This window comes from Bos taurus, chromosome 1 (genome assembly GCF_002263795.3).
Source record: "Bos taurus isolate L1 Dominette 01449 registration number 42190680 breed Hereford chromosome 1, ARS-UCD2.0, whole genome shotgun sequence".
NCBI lineage: Eukaryota > Metazoa > Chordata > Mammalia > Artiodactyla > Bovidae > Bos > Bos taurus.
This window is the reverse complement of record NC_037328.1, coordinates 113,326,386-113,347,776: the sequence shown is the minus strand read 5'-3', so window position 1 is coordinate 113,347,776 and position 21,391 is coordinate 113,326,386. Positions and strand designations below refer to the sequence as shown.

At 37.4% G+C, this 21,391-nt stretch overlaps 1 protein-coding gene across 2 annotated transcripts in view; it reads right to left on the bottom strand.

Moving 5' to 3' along the window:
- Positions 1-21,161, bottom strand: part of DHX36 (DEAH-box helicase 36) — a 47,526-nt gene extending 26,365 nt beyond the window's left edge. The window contains exons 1-13 of one of the 2 annotated variants that reach the window (XM_005201792.4): positions 20,878-20,957; positions 17,297-17,368; positions 15,736-15,860; positions 14,751-14,982; positions 13,265-13,303; positions 11,906-12,076; positions 10,091-10,170; positions 8,989-9,063; positions 8,680-8,846; positions 5,844-5,925; positions 1,773-1,913; positions 1,221-1,323; positions 767-854 (exon numbers count right to left, since the gene is read on the bottom strand). In XM_005201792.4, coding sequence (XP_005201849.1) covers positions 767-854; positions 1,221-1,323; positions 1,773-1,913; positions 5,844-5,925; positions 8,680-8,846; positions 8,989-9,063; positions 10,091-10,170; positions 11,906-12,076; positions 13,265-13,303; positions 14,751-14,982; positions 15,736-15,860; positions 17,297-17,317 — 1,324 coding nt within the window. In that variant the 5' untranslated portion in view covers positions 17,318-17,368; positions 20,878-20,957. Of the gene's footprint in view, positions 1-766; positions 855-1,220; positions 1,324-1,772; positions 1,914-5,843; positions 5,926-8,679; positions 8,847-8,988; positions 9,064-10,090; positions 10,171-11,905; positions 12,077-13,264; positions 13,304-14,750; positions 14,983-15,735; positions 15,861-17,296; positions 17,369-20,877 lie in introns of both variants that reach the window. The other variant, NM_001080251.1, reaches the window with a different exon arrangement.
- Positions 21,162-21,391: the final 230 nt, after the last annotated feature.

Below are 21,391 nucleotides of genomic sequence, written 5' to 3'. Positions count from 1 at the left end.
TTGAGGGCATTGCCATGATGGGATTTTAAAAGTATTTTAGCCAATAAAATTAGATCAAAATATTTTTCAGTGTTTTAAAAAAGTAAAATGTATCAAAGCACTTCAACAGAGTAAGGCTAGGAAGTATATTCAGAACTATTTAAAATACTAAATGGAATTTGCTTTGATTTTACTAAAGTTAACAGTGACTCCGGAAAAAGCTATAATTTCACAGGAGAAAAATGTTCCAATGCATTTCTCTAAAACATAAGAGGTTGTATCTTTCAAAACATCCTATTAAACAATCAGATCATCTGAGAATTTTTTTTTTTAAACTTCAGATGTTCAGGTCACATTTAACATTTGGCAGGTCACATTCTAATATCTGGCGTGAGGGTGCGATCTGGGTCTGCATTTTTAAAGAAGTGCCATGAGTGACTGTTGTACAGTTAGAGCTGAGAAATATTGGCCTAAGAGGATAAATTCAAACTTCTTTTCTGCCCAACTAATTGCAGAAGTGAGTGAAGAAACAAAAACCTCAAATGCCAAAGACTCGATTTTATTGGGCAAATTTAGGCAGAGAGGGGAAACAGTCTCACCATAAATCTAAATAAGGAACTTCACTATGTATCTACCATCTTCATCTCTGACCCAGAACTTTAGGGGGGGAAAAAAAATCCAACTTTTGAAAAAACTCAACTTGGACTCAAATCAAAGAAAATAACCAGGCTACACATAACTCAAGTACCATTCTTAGAACGGCAATAAAAATACATTTCTAAAATACCTGATTTAAACATCACTTGTGACATCAAGAGATCGTGTAAAGTGCTGATGTTGTCCCAGCCTGGTAGAAAGACCAATATTGCACCATCCTATGCAGAAGGGAAATAACTGTTATAAAGGATCACATAACAAAATAAGAGTATAATTCTGTGCACAATTAAGTCTTTGTTAAAATTATATTAGCTCAAGATAACTTTTAGTTACTAATTATAACTAAAGAGTTTGCTTTTTAAAAATAGGATTTATAATCCAGACATTTCGTTTGTTGAGTCTTTTCTTCAAACAGGTCAAACTGCTAAATCATTTTGGTATTTTGAAATTCTTGCTCCTGGTATCAAAAGCTGTTTCCTCCAAAGATTATTTTTTTAAAAGCATTTAAGAAAAAATTTTTTCAAGTCCTTGATATGAAATTGAAATGTTTCACTTTTGAAAATAAAAAAAAAAACAAAACTAACCTCTTCTTCCAAAACAATGTATCGAATAAGGGCAGCAATCAAATTCAGATCAACTTTTTCATCATCCATCATTTCTACAACATCTACAGTGCTTGCAGAATACCTATCAAGTCAAATATAAAGTCATGAAATACTTGACAGTTTCCTGACATTTAATTAACTTACTTATAAAATTTTAAAATTAACTCAATCTGCAAATGGGAAAACATAATAAATAAAAAGAAATACTGCGATTATGATAGTGTTTACAAGTCAAATCAGTAGAGTATCCAGCTAGAATATGAGACTCGAAATGTTATCCTCAGGGCTTCTCTGGTAGCTCAGCAGTAAAGAATCCGCCTGCCAATGTAGATGACACTCCAGTATTTTTGCCTGGGAAACCCCATGGACAGAGAGGCCTAGCAGGCTACATTTAGTGACTAAATAACAAAAGAGCTGGATACCACTGAGTGACTAAACAACAATGCTACCCTTAAATATGTACAAAGTAAAGACAAACCTGCCATCTTGTTTAGCCACTACGTTCTCACTTTCAAACAAAAACAGACTTACCTTTGTCTCAATTCCCTTAGATAACCTGGCCAGCGTTCTTTATAGATTGCTTCTTTTTCTTCTTTTTCTTGTCTATTCACATGCCCTTGCATGAAACCTTTCTTAAACTGGGATCTGTGTTCTTTTTGTTCTGGAACATATCTAAAATAAAAATACTCTTAAATAGCTTCACTTTGTTTAAAATTGGTTTTCACTAACATCTCTGACTTTTTAGGATTTTAAAAAATTTTAAAGAACATCTTCACTATACTTTCTAGTAAATACTAGTTAAATTTTTTATCTACAAATATGAACACGTAACATTTTAGATTAAAATCATTCTTTATGAAAGTATGTAAAAGCTCTATCAGCAATAAAAATTTAAATGGTTGAGTAACTACCATCTTTAAGTTTGAATTTACTTTTATATCAAAAGTTAACATTAATATAGGTTCAAAATAATAGTTAACAATTGCCTAGAAGACTCAGATTTTGAATATAAGAGGTTTCTAAACCTGAGCACAAATAATTGCCTGTGGAGTTTGTAAAAGAGATTCCTCAATCCTATACCTTGTGATTTGAATACAATAGGTCTGGCTGGGGTCTGCTCATCCAGCAATTTTATTTAGTGCCCCAGGAGATTCAGTGTATTTATAACGGTCTGTAGATCCATAGACTCATGCTTGAGAACTACTTAGTTCTGCTAGGTCTTAAAGACAATGGCAGAACCAGAATCAGCATTCAGATGTCTTACAAGTCAGTCCAGTGCTATGCTTTGACTTCACTATGCTGCAGTGCACGTCACCTACCATAAGTGAGTTGTGAGAGGCATGGGAGTGGAGAGAGACAAAGAAAAATAAACCTATACTTTAACCCCAAAGCCTCTCGGAGTTAACCTAGATGAGAGCATCTAGAAAGAATGGGGGGTGTGAAGCATGGGCTTTGTGAGTCAGACAGAATGGGACTGATGTCCGTGCTCTGCCACTGACTAGCTATGTGACCTTGGAAAAGGTATAAGGCTCTGGCTTTTAGTTTTCTTATTTGAGAGATTAATACTCTTTTAACAGTACTGACATGAGAATAAAAAAGAAGGGATAAAGCATGGTGCCTGACATATAGCGGACACCCCAAAGAATTCATCAATCCCCTTCCCTATTCAGTACCTGTGACCCAGGACTCCCCTAAGTCTTCGATACATATAGAGGCACCACTGTGAGGTAGGGCAACCTGAGACAGAAATTAATCTAGTCAGCAGGATGGACCCACAGCTGGCTCCCTTCCCAGCAATTATAGGATCAGAGGTAACCTTTAGCCCCCCATCCCCAAGTACCCAATCACAACCCTCCATAATATCTCACCTATTTTCTTTCCTACTTCCCTGCAGAGCAGCTCTTCCTCTGGAAAAGGAATAGGTGGGGCCTCTGCTGAAAACTTCTATCCAATGACTACCCTACTTCACGTCCCCTCTTGCGCTGGCTACAGAACAAGTGCACAGATACTATCTGTTGCTTCAAGAGACTCCCCTTAACTACAATTCCGTGTACATGCACTGCCTTCTGGAGACCTTAAGAAGCAATTCATCTTTATGTTATGTTAGATTACTGGTCCCTGAATCTTGTTCTACTGTCAGGTTGTTGCCTGTTATTACCTTAGAAAACAACTGGTTAATGTGCTATGGTAAGAAACGGGGCCACGTGGTTGAAAGTGGAACTGAGGAGGGAGAGCATAAAAATATATGAGCACTGACGATCTAACCAGAGCATGGAAGACCAACATACACTCTTTCACTTTAACATGTTCCTCCCTGACACACATTTCCCTCCTTGGCCTGCCGACCTCACTGCTTTCCTGACTTGTCCACGCTATCCCTGCCTTACACACTCTTCACTTACCCAGAACAGTAACCAAAGAACTGTTAAGTCATTCTGTATCCTGTCCCACCTTCCTCCATGAAAACCCTGAGAGCTTTCTCCTTGAACATACCTTCTCGTTTTTACTTCTTCTACTTAAGGTCCTTATTCTCTCTCCTATGTTAGTATAAGAGTTTCTCTGAGGGCACTGTGGTCTTCACTCTCACAGATGCTGCCATCTGTTTTCCCCAAAACTCTGGTCATGAGAGTATGACCAGAGTGTACTCCTTAAGAATAATAGCCTGTATGTATCCCTATCGAGATACAAGCTCCAAAGTTGTGCAATGAGTTGTTGTTCCCTTGTTTTTTCTCAGATCTTAGTGCACAGTGCAAGCCATATAGTTTCAAAAATATGTTATATAGATGTCCATTCAAAATTCAGCTGACTTTTCCCCATGTAAAATACGCAGTAGGATCGTTGTTCTCACCTTCCCACCATCACTTTCTGGTTTTCTCCTTTAACAAGTAAGCTGTGGAATCTTGAAAAATCTCAGCACAAATGTTTCTACATCTGTCCATTTAGTTTTCAGATGTTTACTATAGGCCAGGCACTGTGCTATGTACTAGTTACAAAGATGCATAGGACAAAATCTTCCACTTTGAAAATTTGAAATCTAGTGCAAGAGACATATATAACAAGACACATCACATGGCAGTAAGGTAAGCGGTACAAGAGATATGATAAAAGTGCTCTGGCAGTCTTGCTGAGAAGGTAACTCACTGTGAGAGGTTATCAGAGAAGGCTGATGGGCAGGGATTTGTTCTTACATAATAGTTTACATATGAAAAGTGGAGAAGGTGGCAAATAAAGGAGGAAACAGCATGTAACAAAGCATAAAACTATGAAAGAAAGGGCACAAGCTGGCATAGAAGAGACAGTGCATAAGAGAAGTGGCATAATGCATACCACTAGACAGACAGGGCCAGACTGTAAAGAGCCTTGGGGTGACAGGCTAAGAAGCTGGAACCTGATCCTGTGGGTCTGTGCCTTCAGCCCTCTCTCATCAAGTGATACTAAGGTAATTTTGATGGCTCCTCGAGAAGCCTGCTAGCAGCTCAAGGCCAGCGTGAATGGGATCATAACTTGGGCATACCAGCTGAGCTGCTCTGCTCTAGGCCATGACAAAGCAACAAAGGTTCTTCAACTAGTTTTCAAAGAGAAATCTCAAGGGGAATACCCTAGGGAAGAAAGCTTACATGACCAGAGTTTTGGGGAAAACAGATGGCAGCATCTGTGACAGTGAAAACCACAGTGCCCAGGAGAAACTCTTATACTAACATAGGAGAGACAATAAGGCCCTTAAGTAGAAAAAATAAAAACGAGAAGGTATGTTCAAGGAGAAAGCTCTCAGGGTTTCATGGGGGAAAGTGGGACGGGATACAGAATGACTTACAGTACTTTGGTTACTAAGCGTGTAAAGCAGTTAACGTATCCTGGAACATAACTGCTTGAAACATCCAGCTACTTTGATTTAGAGTTTAAACAACCGGGTGGAAGACAACGGGAGCAACCATTATAAAGCATACTAAGCAACATAGATTTTTTTTTGGTGGAAGCACAGTGGGAATCAAATATAAGATGACAGTTTTTGTTTGAAAAATGTGAGGTTCAAGAAATCTGTGATACTGGAATGCTGCTGAGTATAGATTTAGTTAAGTTTAGAATTCAGGAAGAATTCAGTTTTGAAACCATAGTTCTGAAAGCTGTAGGAAAATAGTTCTGAAAACCTGGAACTATGGTCATGGAAATAGGATTGCACAATGAAATCATAAAACGGTGAGAAACATCTAAGGTGAGAACTCTAAGGGAATATCATATTTAAAGGGTGGGAAATGGAGGCCAGCAAAGGAATACCAGGAAGGAGAATCAGAACAGAAGTTCAACACTAAAGACAGAGATTCACAAACTTTTCTGCCCAGGAGTCTTTAGACAATACTGATATGTGGCTAAAGCCCAGGCTCTGTAATATAATATGGTATGAGCGTCAATGTGGATTTTCAAAGACTCCAAGTGATTTCAATGTGCAACTAAGTTTGGGAATCCCTGATTTAAGGAAAAACAATGTTTTAGAAAGAAATAGTTAAGGGTGAGTTTCTTAGACTAAAGTTTGACAAAATAGTGATACTAATATACTAAAGTATATTAGTACTTTTAATCTTTTACTTACTAATATTTACTTACCTTATTTTTTCAATTATATCTTCCAAAAGATACTCCACAACCGGAAAAGTAAAGCCAGGTATATGTATCATTGGACAGTTACCTATTATGGTAGATAAAACATAAATCTGTATTCAAATGTAAAAAAAAAAAAAAATTAACTGTGAATAGGACAATGACTACATTAGTTTTAACTTCAGAAAAGGGTCCTGAAACTTTTACAGCTATACCTTATTTTTCCATATCTCATTTAATAAAAACAGCATTTAGTCTTCATTCAGTAGCAATTTACTGTTATCAAACTGTATGCAAACCTCACAATTCTACAAAGTAACCCAGAATACAAAAAAAATAGCGTATTTTAAGTTGGATTCAAGACCTATTAAGTCTATTTCTCTTCATCATTAGCCAAGATGGTGCCATGAGAACCTAAGTTTTAGTGAAACCTACCTTTAGTGAAATGACCTCTGTAGCATCCAGAATTAGGGAAAGGAGTAGTTACAGCAAGAACTAACCAAGTATTAAACTACTGCTTACTATTTTAGAATCACTAGTTAAAAAAGAAGTCTCTCAGTACTGTTACTTAAATGTTATTTAGGTTCTATACCAAACAAAATAAACCATATTCTCTGTAAACAAAGGCCAAAGTTACAGCACAGATGGAAGTAACTGAAGTGGCACCACAACTTTGAGTACACTTATGTATCTGACCTGTGTAAGTTTACTCAATGTTAGTTCTGGATTTCTCATCATAAGGACTGAGACAGACAAAAACAAAGTAAGGCTCTGAGGGTCAACTGGGCTGATTACAAACACATTAAATATAGTGCTATTCCATTTTAATGTTCTCCCATTTCTCCTCCTTCCCCAATTTGAGCAGTAGAGACAGTGAGGCATATTTTAAAAGAATGTACTCTGCAGCTACTCAAATTTAGGTTCTCTGTTATTTCTTGGCTACTCCATGCAACTTGTGGGATCTTAGTTCCCTGACCAGGGATCGAACCCAGACCCCAGCAGTGAAAGCACTAAGACTCCCAGGGAATTCCCTCAAATTTAGTTTCAAATCATCCTGACCCTCTGTTAATTATGCAACCTTGGGTAAGCTACTTAACTATTCTGAGGTTGTTTTCCATCTGTAACAATGAGAATAGCACCTACTTCACAAGGTATCAATGAGCATTGATGAAGATAGGCCAAATACTCTACCCAGCCAAGCTGAGGGTATTCCACAGTTATCACTGATACCACAGTTATCACTGTTATTAGCAAATTGCCACTTTAGCCTGAGATACATCATTTCATGGGAAATAGATGGGGAAACAGTGGAAACAGTGTCAGACTTTATTTTTTTGGGCTCCAAAATCACTGCAGATGGTGACTGCAGCCATGAAATTAAAAGACGCTTACTCCTTGGAAGGAAAGTTATGACCAACCTAGATAGTGTATTGAAAAGCAGAGATATTACTTTGCCAACAAAGGTCCATCTAGTCAAGGCTATGGTTTTTCCAGTGGTCATGTATGAATGTGAGAGTTGGACTGTGAAGAAAGCTGAGCGCCGAGAACTGATGCATTTGAACTGTGGTGTTGGGAGGAGACTCCTGAGAGTCCCTTGGACTGCAAGGAGGTCCAACCAGTCCATCCTAAAGGAGATCAGTCCTGGGTGTTCTTTGGAAGGAATGATGCTAAAGCTGAAACTCCAGTACTCTGGCCACCTCATGCGAAGAGTTGACTCACTGGAAAAGACTCTGATGCTGGGAGGGATTGGGGGAAGGAGGAAAAGAGGACGACAGAGGATGAGATGGCTGGATGGCATCACTGACTTGATGGACGTGAATTTGAGTGAACTCCGGGAGTTAGTGATGGACAGGGAGGCCTGGCGTGCTGCGATTCATGGAGTCGCAGAGAGTCAGACACAACTGAGCGACTGAACTGAACTACATAAAAGCTACAGAAGACTATCAAAAAAAGTTTATAAATTTTTCAAATCTGTGGTTTGACTTTATTAATGTCACCTTAATTATCTGGTGGTAGCACCAAAAGGCTACATCTCTTTACTACAAGACGAGAGATGATGCCACCATTTTAAAAAACTACTAGAGAGGGCTTCCCTGGTAACTCAGTGGTACTGAATCTGCCTGCCAATGCAGAAGACATGGGTTCAACGCTGGTATGGGAGGACCCCACATGCTTCTGGCGGAGAAGGCAACGGCAACCCACTCCAGTACTCTTGCCTGGAAAATCCCATGGACGGAGGAGCCTGGTGGGCTGCTGTCCATGGGGTCGCACAGAGCTGGACACAACTGAAGTGACTTAGCAGCAGCAGCACATGCTTCTGGAGCAGTTCATGTGCCACCAACTACTGAGCTCATATACTGTAACTATTTAAGCCTGAGGACCTAGAGCCTGTGCTCTGCAACGTGAAGCCAGTGCAATGAGAAGCCTGTATACCACAACTAGAGAGTAGCCCCTACTCCCTGCAACTAGAGAAAAGCCCGTGCAGCGACAGACACAACACAGTCAAAAATAAATAAGTATTTTAAAAACTATGAGAGGGTAGATTGGAGACTGGCAACCCACTCCAGTACTCTTGCCTGGAGAATCCCAGGGACAGAGGAGCCTGGTGGGCTGCCATCTATGGAGTCGCAGAGTCAGACACGACTGGAATGACTTAGTAGCAGCGGCAGAGGGTAGATAAATATTCAAATATAATGCATTGCTAAACATTGACTACTTGCATCACTAAACATCTGAAAACATTTTTTAAAAAACTGCTTCTAAAAAAAAAAAAAAAAACCTGCTTCTAAATTCAGTGGTTTTGTGATAACTCTGTAAAGTAACAATCATAAATTCTACTCACCAAAATATTCGGAAAACTTCTCAGCATTCAATGTTGCACTCATCAATACTACTTTCAGGTCAGGTCGATAACTGAGAAGATCTTTAACAACAGTCATTAAAACATCTGACTGTAGATTTCTCTCATGGATTTCATCAAGCACGATGTGACTAACACTGGACAGATGGCTACAACAGAAGCATAAAGTTTGCTACTCAGCACAAAATCAAAAACAGAACCATCTTAATTTTACATAATAATAAAATCCAATGTAATAATGACATCTTTTGATGATGTTTAACTAGATGTCCTGCGTTGAAACATACTCACGGGTCTGACTGAAGCCACTGAAGGATGATTCCTGTTGTACAATATAAGATAGAACCTTGTTTCCTTGGCAACCGACTGTGAATAAAAGACATGAATTAATTCTTGGTTTTCTTTACTAATGAACTATTAAACACCACAAACGTTTAAGAGAAAATCTTCAATTTAAAAAATGCTTTCGGTTTTAATGAAAAACTTCATCCTTAATTTTTCAGTTACCAAAACTACTACAGCACAGTAATGAGAAATACTAGCTTCAAGTTCATTATACATTATTTTTGCTATAAATACAACATTCATGATTTCTTTACAAGACCTACCATTCAGAAAAAGACCAAATATTTAGGAAACTCAACTTCAGTTTAGTGACTGGAAAATCAGTTCATTTAAAAAGACAAACAGAATCTTGAGCTTCAGAGGACTACAAAAATACAGTGGAGGGGGATGGGGGTTGTGAATACAAACTAGCTTAAGGTAGTCAGAGGCTGTGTGGTGGTACCACTCCTTTAGGCGAGTAACGGTCTACTAACATATCCAGGAAAAATGTTATCCTTCTGAACATTTCCTAGTGTAAAAGACATCTTAAAGTGAAAAAAAAAAGTGAAGTGAAAGTGTTAGTTCCTCAGTCATGTTTGACTCTTTGAGATCCCCATGGACTGTAGCATGCCAGGCTCCTCTGTCCATGGAATTTTCCAGGCAAGAACACTGGAGTGGGTAACCATTCCCTTTTCCAGGAGATCTTCCCAACCCAGGAATCGAAAGACATCTTAAAATGGCAATTCAAATCTGAATTTGGATCAAAAAAAAATGATCTTGTGGGTTGCAAGCCTATGTTGCAGTTACTACAAATGTTAATTCTAAAAACAATAATGAGCATAAACATTTGGGGGAAAATCTTTTTTTTTTAAATCTCTGACAACTTCAAAGTTTCACAAAAATCTACCTGTAAAGAAGAAGTGAACATTCTTGGAAGTTCTCTGGTGGTCCACTGATTAGGACTCAGCCCTTTCATTGCTGAGGGCCTAGGTTCAACCCCTGGTCAGTGAACTAAGATCTCCCAAGCTGCCTGGCATGGCCAAAAACAAAACAAGTGAACACTCTTTACCTCTGGAGCCGAATTTGGTATCCAGTACTATTACCATTGCCACAAGATTCCGCCCTTTCTGCAGCCACTCTCTCTGCAACCTTTAATTAAAATAAAATACAGTTACAAAGAAAACATTTCCTTTAGAGTAAATATCCTAAATGTCTGTGAAAATCTGGAGTTGTTGAAACACTACTCATTAGATAACAAGAGAAACATATTAAAGTCTGAGGTATCTAAAACTGTTCCCTTTAAGAGCTGAAGACTACCTGCTTATGCTTACTTTTCATTTCCTCTCAAATTCTGCCTCCTATTTCCAAAGCAACTTTCTATAAGTCCTCTCTATCTTTGTCTTAAAAACAGTTGGAAATTCTAATCTAAACTCATAAAGGTTGAATATAATTTCAGAGTAACTATATACTTGATACATTTTCTTATCTGATTCTTTTTTGTAGATTAGCAGGCTTAATTCTTAACTCTTGGTTAAGTTCTTAGAATTATGGCTGCTAAAGATAAGCTCTAGACAGATGAAATCCTATAAACTAATACTGATTTGTGCAACTGAAAGTAACCAACAGTCATTTAGTGACAGATCAGTGATTTACGAGGTTAGAAATAGAAAATGACAATTAGCTTTTAAGAAATACTTCAGATGTAAAATTTCCCAATCATCATATCCTGAATACATTAAGACCATTACTTCACTTTTTACTGTTAATTAAACTGCCTATTTAAATATCAACAGATCTTGGGGGGGAAAAAAGCAACAAAATAACCTAATTAACATTTCTCCTTACTGTCAATTTACAGTAGCATGCCGCAGTCCATGGGGTCGCAGAGTCGGACACGACTGAGCAAATGAACTGAACTGACAGTCATATTTTAGTGAAAACGGTAAAATTAGATTTTTAACCAAAGTCTAGCTATATAACAGTGTTACAATGAAAGTGGTTTATTTTTCACCATTCTATGAACTTATGCCATTTCTAGGAATATTATCCTCCCACAAACATGGCAGCTTTACTTTTTAAAAACAGTTATTTCTTAGAAACTATGACTTAAATATATACTGTAGTTGCTACAAAATATTGCTGTAATTGGTAATGCAGTTCCTGACCACAGATTCTGTATAAAATGACTTAGAGATGTAATAAAGCACACTATCATAAAATCAAATACAACTGGAAAGCTTCATAATTTAAATTTACACAAAGAATTACATAACACTGAAGTAAATGTACTGTACACCTGATGCTGCAAGAAACCCCAAACATCTTTACAGAACATATAACTCATATATTTAACTAGGCCATCTAACTAAACACAATGTTATCTATAATAAACACGCAGTTAATACCTGTTTCAAAATAAACTCCAAACACCTTATTTTTCTATGACTAATTCCCTAATACTGAATTGCACTAAAAAATCAGAAATACTGCTATCATTCAGTACCTATACACTGAAAAAAAACAGCTGAAAACAGTATTAAATGAATCAAGGAGTAAAAGGTAAAGTATCTAATGATGGAGATTATTTGAAGCTCATACTCAATTCTATAAACATTATCAGCTTTTCATTTAGTTTTATAGAAATTGCCTGGATTTGCAATTTATCTTGAACTCCTAAACATCTGTTATCAATAAGACAGAGGTCATTCAATTTCTTGGTCTTTACTACAAAATACTTGCTAACCAAATTTTGCTTTCATAGCAACATATCTTAAACCCAATTAAGAATCACCCCAACACTCAAAATCAGTAATTTCTAGCAAGACTACATAGAAGAATGGGAAAAAAAAAAGTTGGGAATTTTAACAAGTGAGAGCTTACTTACTGAAATGGCACTAATTCTTCTTGGCTGAGTACAAACTATCCTACAAGCAGATCCTTTTCCTCTTTCAATGTAGTTATCCAAAATGAACTGAGTAACTTGAGTGGTTTTTCCACAACCGGTTTCACCACTTATCACTGTTACCTGATGGTTATCAATCATATTTACCAATTCCTATTTCAAAATGAGAAAAAAGTGAAGAACATCCATCACATGATGACTAAGTCTGAAAAGTTACCTGAATCTTACCGAACTGAAGGTTAATTGTTTTTAATAAGCATATTAATACTTGAAAATTCTGTTATATGCAATACTGACAGTTTAGGTATCTGGATCTACCAGTTTTCAAGAGATGAGGCACCAAATTTTAAGAACAGAGCCATGGCTCTGTTAAAGAAAAGCACACAAGGAAAAGGAGACAGCTTATAAATTCATGTAAGAATTAACATTAATTAAAAAGAATGTTGACATGTGGGTCTACTGAATATAAGGCAAATCCCCTGAAAAAAACTACTCAGAACATCAAGGATTTATGTTATAAATCATAAATACGGCTTTGTCTACAGGATACGTTTTGTATACTGTTTGAGAACAAGGAAGAATATAATTTAAGACTATTCCCTTTTAAATAATTAAAACAGAGCGAAGTTTTAAATAACTACATCAAATGACTAAAATTCAGGTACTATCTGGAAAACTGCCTACTCAGGAAAGATCTTCTTATAGATAAACATGAATATTTTCAAATTAGTAGTACTAATAAAACCATCCGACCACTACTTCAAAAGGGTGTTAGGAGTTATTTTTAATCTATGGAACAGTCTAACTTGAAAACTCACCATTTAAAAATGTATCTGATACCTCATATATATCAGAACAAATTCCAACAAAGTAACAGCTAGAAGTATTTAGAAGCAGACCATGATTCATTCATTCAAAAGGTATTTACTAGGGGTCTACAGAATGTAAAGCACTGTTCTGAGTAAAGAGGTACAGAGTGACCAAAACAGACCCTCCTTAAGAAAAGTAAAGTCGGAACAAAGGAAGACTGAGAGGTCAGGGAAGGATGGGAGACTATATTATTCTATACAGGGTGATTGTATGAGGAAACAAACTTACAAGTGAAAATTCTGTTTTTAAACTCTATCATGGACATAAATAAAGAAAAATTTTCAGTAAAACTGCTTCAGAAATGTTTTTTTTTTTTTTTGGTCTTTCAACAATTCAAAAGAATAAAACGAACTTCCAAGACTATCCTTTAGGGAAAGGTTCATTAATTTATATTTCTTCTTGATTCAAAGCTTAAAACAAATGGATTTAAGCATTTTGCAAATCATATTAAATAGTGTATATAAATTTTACCTTTTGCATTCCATACGATGGCAGCTTTTCCCTGAAACGCTGAAATTATAAAAAGAAAAAAAAAATTTAATTTTTTACAAGAGAAATATAATCAAATTATAATCCTGATAAATAGAATATATCATAGATAAACATATTAAGAGTCCAAAAGTATTTTTTTTACCACATAGCTTGAGGTGTCAAGACTTATCTTGGAAAATAGCACAATGACAGGCATCAAGCAAGTGGAAAAATGTTTATCAAAAATTTGTAACTTAAAGGAAAAAAAATATGGCATATTACCAAGGATGAAAAAAGTTGAGGTCTTAAAAACACTTAAATTTTAAACCTGGTTCTGGTACTAGCTGTGCAAGCACAAAGCACAGGTAGGTCACTAAACCTAAGATTCTTTTTCCTCCTGTGAAACAGACAAGTGCAATCTGCACAGGGCTGCTGAGAGGTTTAAATGATATGGTACACAGGAAGCATTTACAACATGCCTGACCAAAAGGAAGACCAACCACTTCTTCTAACTTTCTCTGCACTAGATCAATTACTCATCTTCAATAATATCTGAGTTCTGTCCTCCATACAATGCAGAGATGGCAGCTAACACTGTGTTCCTAAGTTTATACAAGCAGCTCAGCTCTCAGGTAAAATAGTCTCAATAACTTCATCTTGAAATCTTCTCTGCCCCTAATACATATTTTCACTCAAAAGGCATCAAAGAGCTACAGCATTTGGTCCCTAGACAACCTCAGCTGATCTGTTTTAATAAGGATATTCAACCTTCACTGAGCCAAAAGATCCTTTCTTTCCTACAGGAGATACAATGATCTGCCTTTCTCAAAAACGGCAGTACATATCTGCACATTAAAGACATGGCTCTCAGAATTCCCTAGTTTCTTTAAAAAAAAAAAAAAAATGAACATTTTATTACATCTATCTCTAGAGCATCCATCCATCCACAAAGCATTCAATTTCATGTTTTAGCAGGAGGGACCTTGCCCAGGATAAGAAAATACTGAAAAAATTTCAAGAGAACTCAGTTGCCACAGTTCTGTCTTTAAAGTGTCAGTGTACCTAAGCACATCATATGACTTTTGAGGGATTTAATTTTAACATCTGTAAAAGGAAAGAGTGGATTAGATGTTCCAGAAGAAAACAACTTTACAATTCTAACCAACCTGTCTCTTATAACATCTCACTAACAGTCTAAAAATATTAAAGAGTGATTTTTTTTCCATCTGCACTACCCATTTCTTAAATATTTCTTCTCTTCATCATATAAACTGTGAGACAGGCTCCTTATGTGTAATTCCATTCTCACTACTTTTCTGTACTATGGGGTGGGTGGGAGGGATAGGGTAGGGGTGGGGGACTCTCAGAGGATGGCTTGTTGAAAAATCTCAACTCATTTAGGTATCAGGCAGCTACCTCTAACCATAAATACATTTTTATCAAGTGTCAGAAGAGATGACAAGTAAAAATCTTTTCTTTCCATTACCTGCATTTCAATATACCGAAGGTCAGTTTTTTTCTTTTGTAAATCTTCCAATAATTGTTGGTCTAGAGTTGCATCTGGTTCATTTTCTTGCAAGAGATATTCAGAATCACGATCAATGTATTTGTCCCTGATTCTAAATGGCCTCTTTTCTTGATTTATCATTTTTTTTTCCTGATGCTCCACATTCTTTACTGAATTTGGTTTGTTCTCAGCAGGAGCTTCAGTACCATATCTATTTTGAAAAAATAAAAAAATGATAAAGGTTAAATAAAGATCCACTCAAGCCCTGAAACAATAGAACAATATGCTGTTTAATGATTTCAAAATCACCAAAATCAAGTGCTTATTCTTTTATCTTAGTAGAGCAATATGAAAATACTTAGATTCTTATAATAAATTCAATTTCCACCCTACAAATAGATACTGACAGATAGGTTATTCCTTGTGGTAGTTAAACAACAAAAATCTACCCAATAGTCATTCCTTCATAGCAATGACTTAGTGTTTTTCTTTACCTAATTTTCTGAGCCTTGTTTTATTACACAACTTCATTTTCTTCCTGCTACCCTTTCTGAGCTACAAATGGGATGCTATACTACGCAGTCCCAGAAAAACTACTTCTAATTTGCCCTGATGATAGTTTCTATGAATTTCCTACAACAGCAATTTAACTTTTTACAGATCTCCTCCACAAGAGAATTTTGGAAATACAATGGTGGGTAGTTAGAACAATAAATAATAACTTCATCAGCCTACTATGTAAGTAGATTATTCCTACCATTAAATTCTTCTGTGGGAATGATACCACCTAGATTTTTAAATCTTTCACTAACCCTGCTCAATCTACATAAGAAGAAAAAATACTTTGAGGCTAAATTACACTTATAGAAGAGTCTAACAATATTTATTATCATTTTTTGCAAGCAAATGCTTAAAACAAGTGTCACTCTGTTAATTTTTTTAAAAAGAATACTTTTTGTTTTACCCATGATCTTCAGGAGCAAACCAAGATATCTGTGCTTCTTCATCTTTATCATTCTTAGTTTGCACAGAATGTAGCAGCTGCACAATTTGTTCTTCTCGACGTTCATCCATATGTACTACAGCTCTCTATGTTGTGCAAAGGAAAAAGCACCCTTATCAACATGAGAAAACGTGCAAAATCATCTGACAACTAAAAAAATTAAAGCAACACAATATATGTTCAACAAACATATAAAAGAAAGTTAAACCCACCCCCACTTGCCTTCCAAACACTTTTCTACTATGTGTCTATAAAATCATCTCTACTATAACTGGTGAAGAAAGAATTATGTCCTTTACTAAAACTTTGGTGCTCTTTCTACCCTTACATTATACTGTTATTACTTTTTTCCTATCTTAAAATTTAAAAGATACAATTAAATTTAATAAACGCAAATGTTCTGATAAAAACAAAAGTTAAAAAATGCAAGAAATGTTTTGGTGGCAATGAGCATTTAAATCTCTTACATTATAAATAGTCTCACTTAAAAAGTTCTCAACTTGTAATATTAATTTTATATTCACAAAAAGGTGAGATGATTGAAAGACAAAATAGCCCCTGAAAAACATATAAAACATTTTTGGCAAATTATTTTTAATGAGGTTTTCTGTACAATGAGGCCCCAGAGGCTGTGGCAGTTAATTCAAGAATGCTGAAATTCCAAACCTGAATCTAGCCCTTTTCTGTAGGTGTCTCCTTCCTAACCTTCTTCCAGTTACATTACTTTTCACTTTACCTCACCCTCTGCCTGAAGAATCTCAAACACATATTTTAGGTTTCATGACTTATCAAGGTATTTGATTTTTTGATTATCCCTTTCCTGCTCTGGACATTCTCAAATATTCTTTCAGCTTATAATTGGAAACTCCTGGCAAAGGAGACTCACAATGTTGACCAAATTATTGCGCAGAGGCTCTGTGGACTTTACTCTCATGAGAACTGTTCAGTGAACTCCAATGGTCAAGTAATGTGAGCAGAAAACCTTTACTGTGATAATTCATTAAGATCTGTGGGCTATCTACTACTACTGTAACATGATTTAGTCTTCTCTAATACACCTTTCCTCTCCACTGGCTCCTTAACATCAGTTCATGATGGTAGGAATTGAACACAGTCAAACCTCTTCACTTTTAAAACAAAAACAAATATTTTCCCTTGAATTCTCCCACCCTTAACTTTTCTCCTTCCTTTCCACTGTAGAACTGCCTGGAAGTACCCCATTTCTGCCTCTTTCCTTCTCCAGGCACTCCACTGTAATCTGGTTTTTAATTCCACAACTCCATGAAAAGTGCTCTCATCAAGGTTACCAATTACATTGTTGCTAAATCCAAGACACTCTGAACTCTTATATTACTTGACATTAGTGCAGCATTTGCCACTACTGATTACTTTCACTTTTCTATATACTCTTTTTCTCCCTAAAGGATTCTCCTGGATTCCAAAACAACATCCACATCCTTATTTTTCTCTTCTCTGAAGGCTCCTTCCTAGATCTTTCAAGCTTCTCCTCCTCAGCCCATACCTTGTTTCTCTTGTTCTTCATTATACAGCCTGAGTGCTCAGCAGGCCAGCAGTATTGACGTCATCTGGGAGCCTGTGAGAAAAGCTGTATCTGAGCCCGCGCGAGTTCTACATTTTTACAAGATACCAGGTGATTCAGGTTTGAGAAGCAATGGTCTACGGATTTCAGGCCTGTCCCATCACTATTCCCATTCACTTCTATATCTCAACTACTAGGCATAGTCCCACAAACTTGTCAAGTGTTCACCTGCAGTCTAGATTCCTCTAGGCATCAGATCCACACAGCCTTCTACTTCCCTGAAACCACCACTTATATGCCCTATAATACCACACTTGGTGTGCTTAAGCTGATCCCATCGTTTTCCTCCAATAAGTGTGCTCTTTGTGGTCATTAGTGTCATTCATTCACACCTGCTTTCCCCTTCCTCCGGATAAAATCATCTTGAGTCTATCTCCTAAAACATTTGAAGCTGTCCACTTCTGCCATCCCTACTGCCAATGTCCTAATTCAAGGTGTCATTCCTCACCTGAATTACTGCAGGGGCTATTTAACTGGTCTCCCCGTCCCAGAATTGTCTCTTCTTCAATCCATTCTCTATACGGGTACCCAGAGTGAATTTAAACACAAATCTAACACTTCATTTTTGCTTAAAATGCTTTAATGACTTTGCTAGAGTTCTTAGGGGAAAGAACGTCAGAGCTCTACTTATCTTCTAGTCCAGGACCTTTCATACTGCTATCTGTGCAATGAAAGTATCGTGACCAGCATTAAAGGGGGGCAGGAGGAGAGGGCAGAAAGGTAGAAACAAAAACAAAAGCCCCAGGGCAATGTACAGGTAATTAAGTATTATTTTATGAAACGCCTTGCTCAGTTATACATAAGTACTGGGTTGCAAATTAAAATATAGTCTGTTTTGTGCCCTCCTCAGCCATGCCCTTACTTGATCAGTTCTTTGAACACATTCCTCCTGACCTCTAGGCTGTGGTGCATGCTGCTGCTTCTGCCTAAGACCCCAAGTCAAAAACACAAATATACTTTCTCAAGTTTCAGCTTAAGGGTTTTTTTTTCTAGGGAACCTACTAAGCTCTTCCTAATTTGAGTCAGGTGATAAGCCCATAGCTTCCTTACTGTACTACTTAAACATTGTATTCTAACTGCCCTATAGCACCTAACACACCACAATTTCTGTAAGGTGCCTCTAATACTATTTCAAATACATTAGAGCCTCAAAAATATCTTTTGAAACTGTAACAATGCATCATTAGAACACAGTCACTGTAAGCAGAAAGATTACTTAAAAGGTAAAGGTTTGGGAATCTTGAATGGGAAGCAAGCAATCATGCAGGGCTGAAAGTGATCAAAAAAAGAGAGGCTGAGCCAAATTATTGAAATATTTCAAAAAACTGAAATATTTAGTAGAGAAAATGGAGAGATAATTTTAGAGAATGGTATGAGAACTATAATAAAAAAGCAAAAAAAAAAAAAAAAGTATGTTTATGAAAGCTTTAATTACATCAGATTGGGAAATGAGCTCAGAAAGGTATGGGTCATAGAAGGAAACCTGATATGTAGAATCTAAATTGCCAAGATTCCTGGAAAACACATTAGGATGCGACCGAAATGTATGAGACTGAGACAGAAGTGACCTGGCTTTCAAATTGTCAGCTAGAGAATGAGATGATCTAAGGCTCTACAAGAGTCAGATTTTATGGGAAGGAGTAGAAATAGAAATAGAAATCATCCTAGAGATCAGTCCTGAGTGTTCATTGGTAGGTCTGATGTTGAAGCTGAAACTCTAATACTTTGGCCACCTGATGCGAAGAGCTGTCTCATTTGAAAAGACCCTGATGCTGGGAAAGATTGAGGGCAGGAGGAGAAGGGGACGACAGAGGATGAGATGGCTGGATGGCATCACCGACTCGATGGACATGAGTTTGGGTGAACTCCGGGAGTTGGTGATGGACAGGGAGGCCTGGAGTGCTGCAATTCATGGGGTCGCAAAGAGTCGGACACGACTGAATGACTGAACTGAAGGCTCTACAAGAGTCAGATTTTATGGGAAGGAGTAGAAATAGAAGACCAGGCAGTTAAGATTCAGGGAAAGACAACAAAATAGTGGCTTGATCTATGGTAACTACTGTGGAGATAGGTGGTTAGAGTTGAGATATATGAAGGAAAACAGATTTGCTGAAATGAAAGAATCAAAACCAATCTCATTTTGGCCTTGACAAATGAAAAACTGGCAGTGACTTGTACTAAAATGGAGAAGGTTTTGGGAGGTGGCGGAAGTCAAGAGTTTAGTTTATAATCATGCAATGTACAACTGGCTTCAGGTGGAAATAACAGATTTTCCTGATTTGCTTAACGTTTCATCCTTTTAGTTCTTATTTTTTCAACTAGACTGTAAGTTCCTTGAATACTTTTCAGATCTCCATAGCAACATGCATAAAACCTTGTGTGAAAAAAGGGTAAAAAAAAAAATTGATAAAGAATTCTTGGGAAGTTACTATGTATATTCTCAAATACTAATCATTCAATCATTCTCCCAATTTCAAGACAACTTAGATGTGCTTCCCTTAACTTTAAAAAAAAGTTTGCTCGATGAATACTCTAATTATTTGCATGTCAAATAAATATGTCGTTTGAAGAATAATGGTAAATTGTTAAGGTAAATGGATAACGTTCCCCCGAAATTCAATAAAAATGACATCAGTTCAGTTAGATAAAAGGAAAACAAAGAAATGGGATAACTGAAACACAGAAGCCTAAATGGTGATTCAATCACACTCTGCATCTAATATGAAAGATGCTTTTTAAGTGGCTTTTTAAGTAGAAAGCTACTGTAGAGCTCATATTAAGAAGACTTAGGTTTAATCATATATACATAATTATTACAATAGGCCACTCGGGGAACTTTAATGGTTCCTTTACTACAGACAGGTGTTTAGTATACAAATCAAAGGAACAACTGCCAGCTGAAGACAAAAGACCAAATCAACTCTCGAAACTTCTTCCACTTCTAGGATCCTAGGTTTCCTTCTCAAAGAGCTCTTAATCAGCAGAAATCTCCGCAGCCCACCGTAATAATAAAAAACCTAAGTTTGTGCCTATCTTAATACTAAAATGAAAGCTGGAAGGATCTACATTCAAAATAGTGCTTTTTGTTCCACGCAAACCTGTATTTAATGTATAAAACCGCTATTTTAGAGTTCATCAGGCAAAGAACTTAAATGAAAGTAACATCATAACGGAAAGGGTAGCTACAGATACTACGTGATACCCAATAAAGTTAATTCCGGATGGACCTTCAATTTAATATTTGGTTCCCAGTTCTCTGTCTTTCAAGCAAAGTGTACTCTTGGCCCGCATAAACCTCAACAGCTCCAGGTAAGATGCACGTGGCCAACGTTTCCGCTACCGCTCTAGTATCCACTACAGGAAGCTTTAGCACTTGCACTTCACAAAGCACATACACCAGTTAAAAAAAAAAAGTTAAAAAAAAGGCGGGGGGGGGTGGGCAGAAGGCTGGAAAAGAAACCTGTCCAGCCCCATCCTCCCTCCACTACCGAGTCTCAGTTTACCTCCTGCCTCTCTGCTTCCTTGTTCTTCTGGCCTTGTTTCTTCGCGTACCATAAGCCGATTTCGCGGCCTTTCAGGTGCCCGGGATGTCGGCCTCGGCCGCCTCGACCACCACCTCCGCCGCCGCCACCTCCAGAGCCTCGGTTCCCCCCATGGCCTCCTCCATGGCTGCCTCCATAGCTTCCTCCGTAACCCCCGCCAGAGCTGCGGGGGCCACCATCGCGGCCCCAGTTCTGATGGTAGTCATAGCTCATTGTCCCAGCAGACCTCAACTCGTGAGTACCTGCAACCGCTGGAAATGGCGACCGGGGCCGGAAGCCGGTGAGCGTCCACTTCCGCTTTGCTTCCGGCGCCCAGCGCAAGAGGGAGGGACATTAAATGTCACAAGCAGACGTTTCCGGTGACGTCACAGGACGTCGGCCCGGGAGGTCCCCGGGTTGGCTCAGGTGAAATCTGTGTTGTCCTCAGAGATATTTACCTTTATACCTTTGGAGGGAGAGGCAGCAGGAGGCTTAT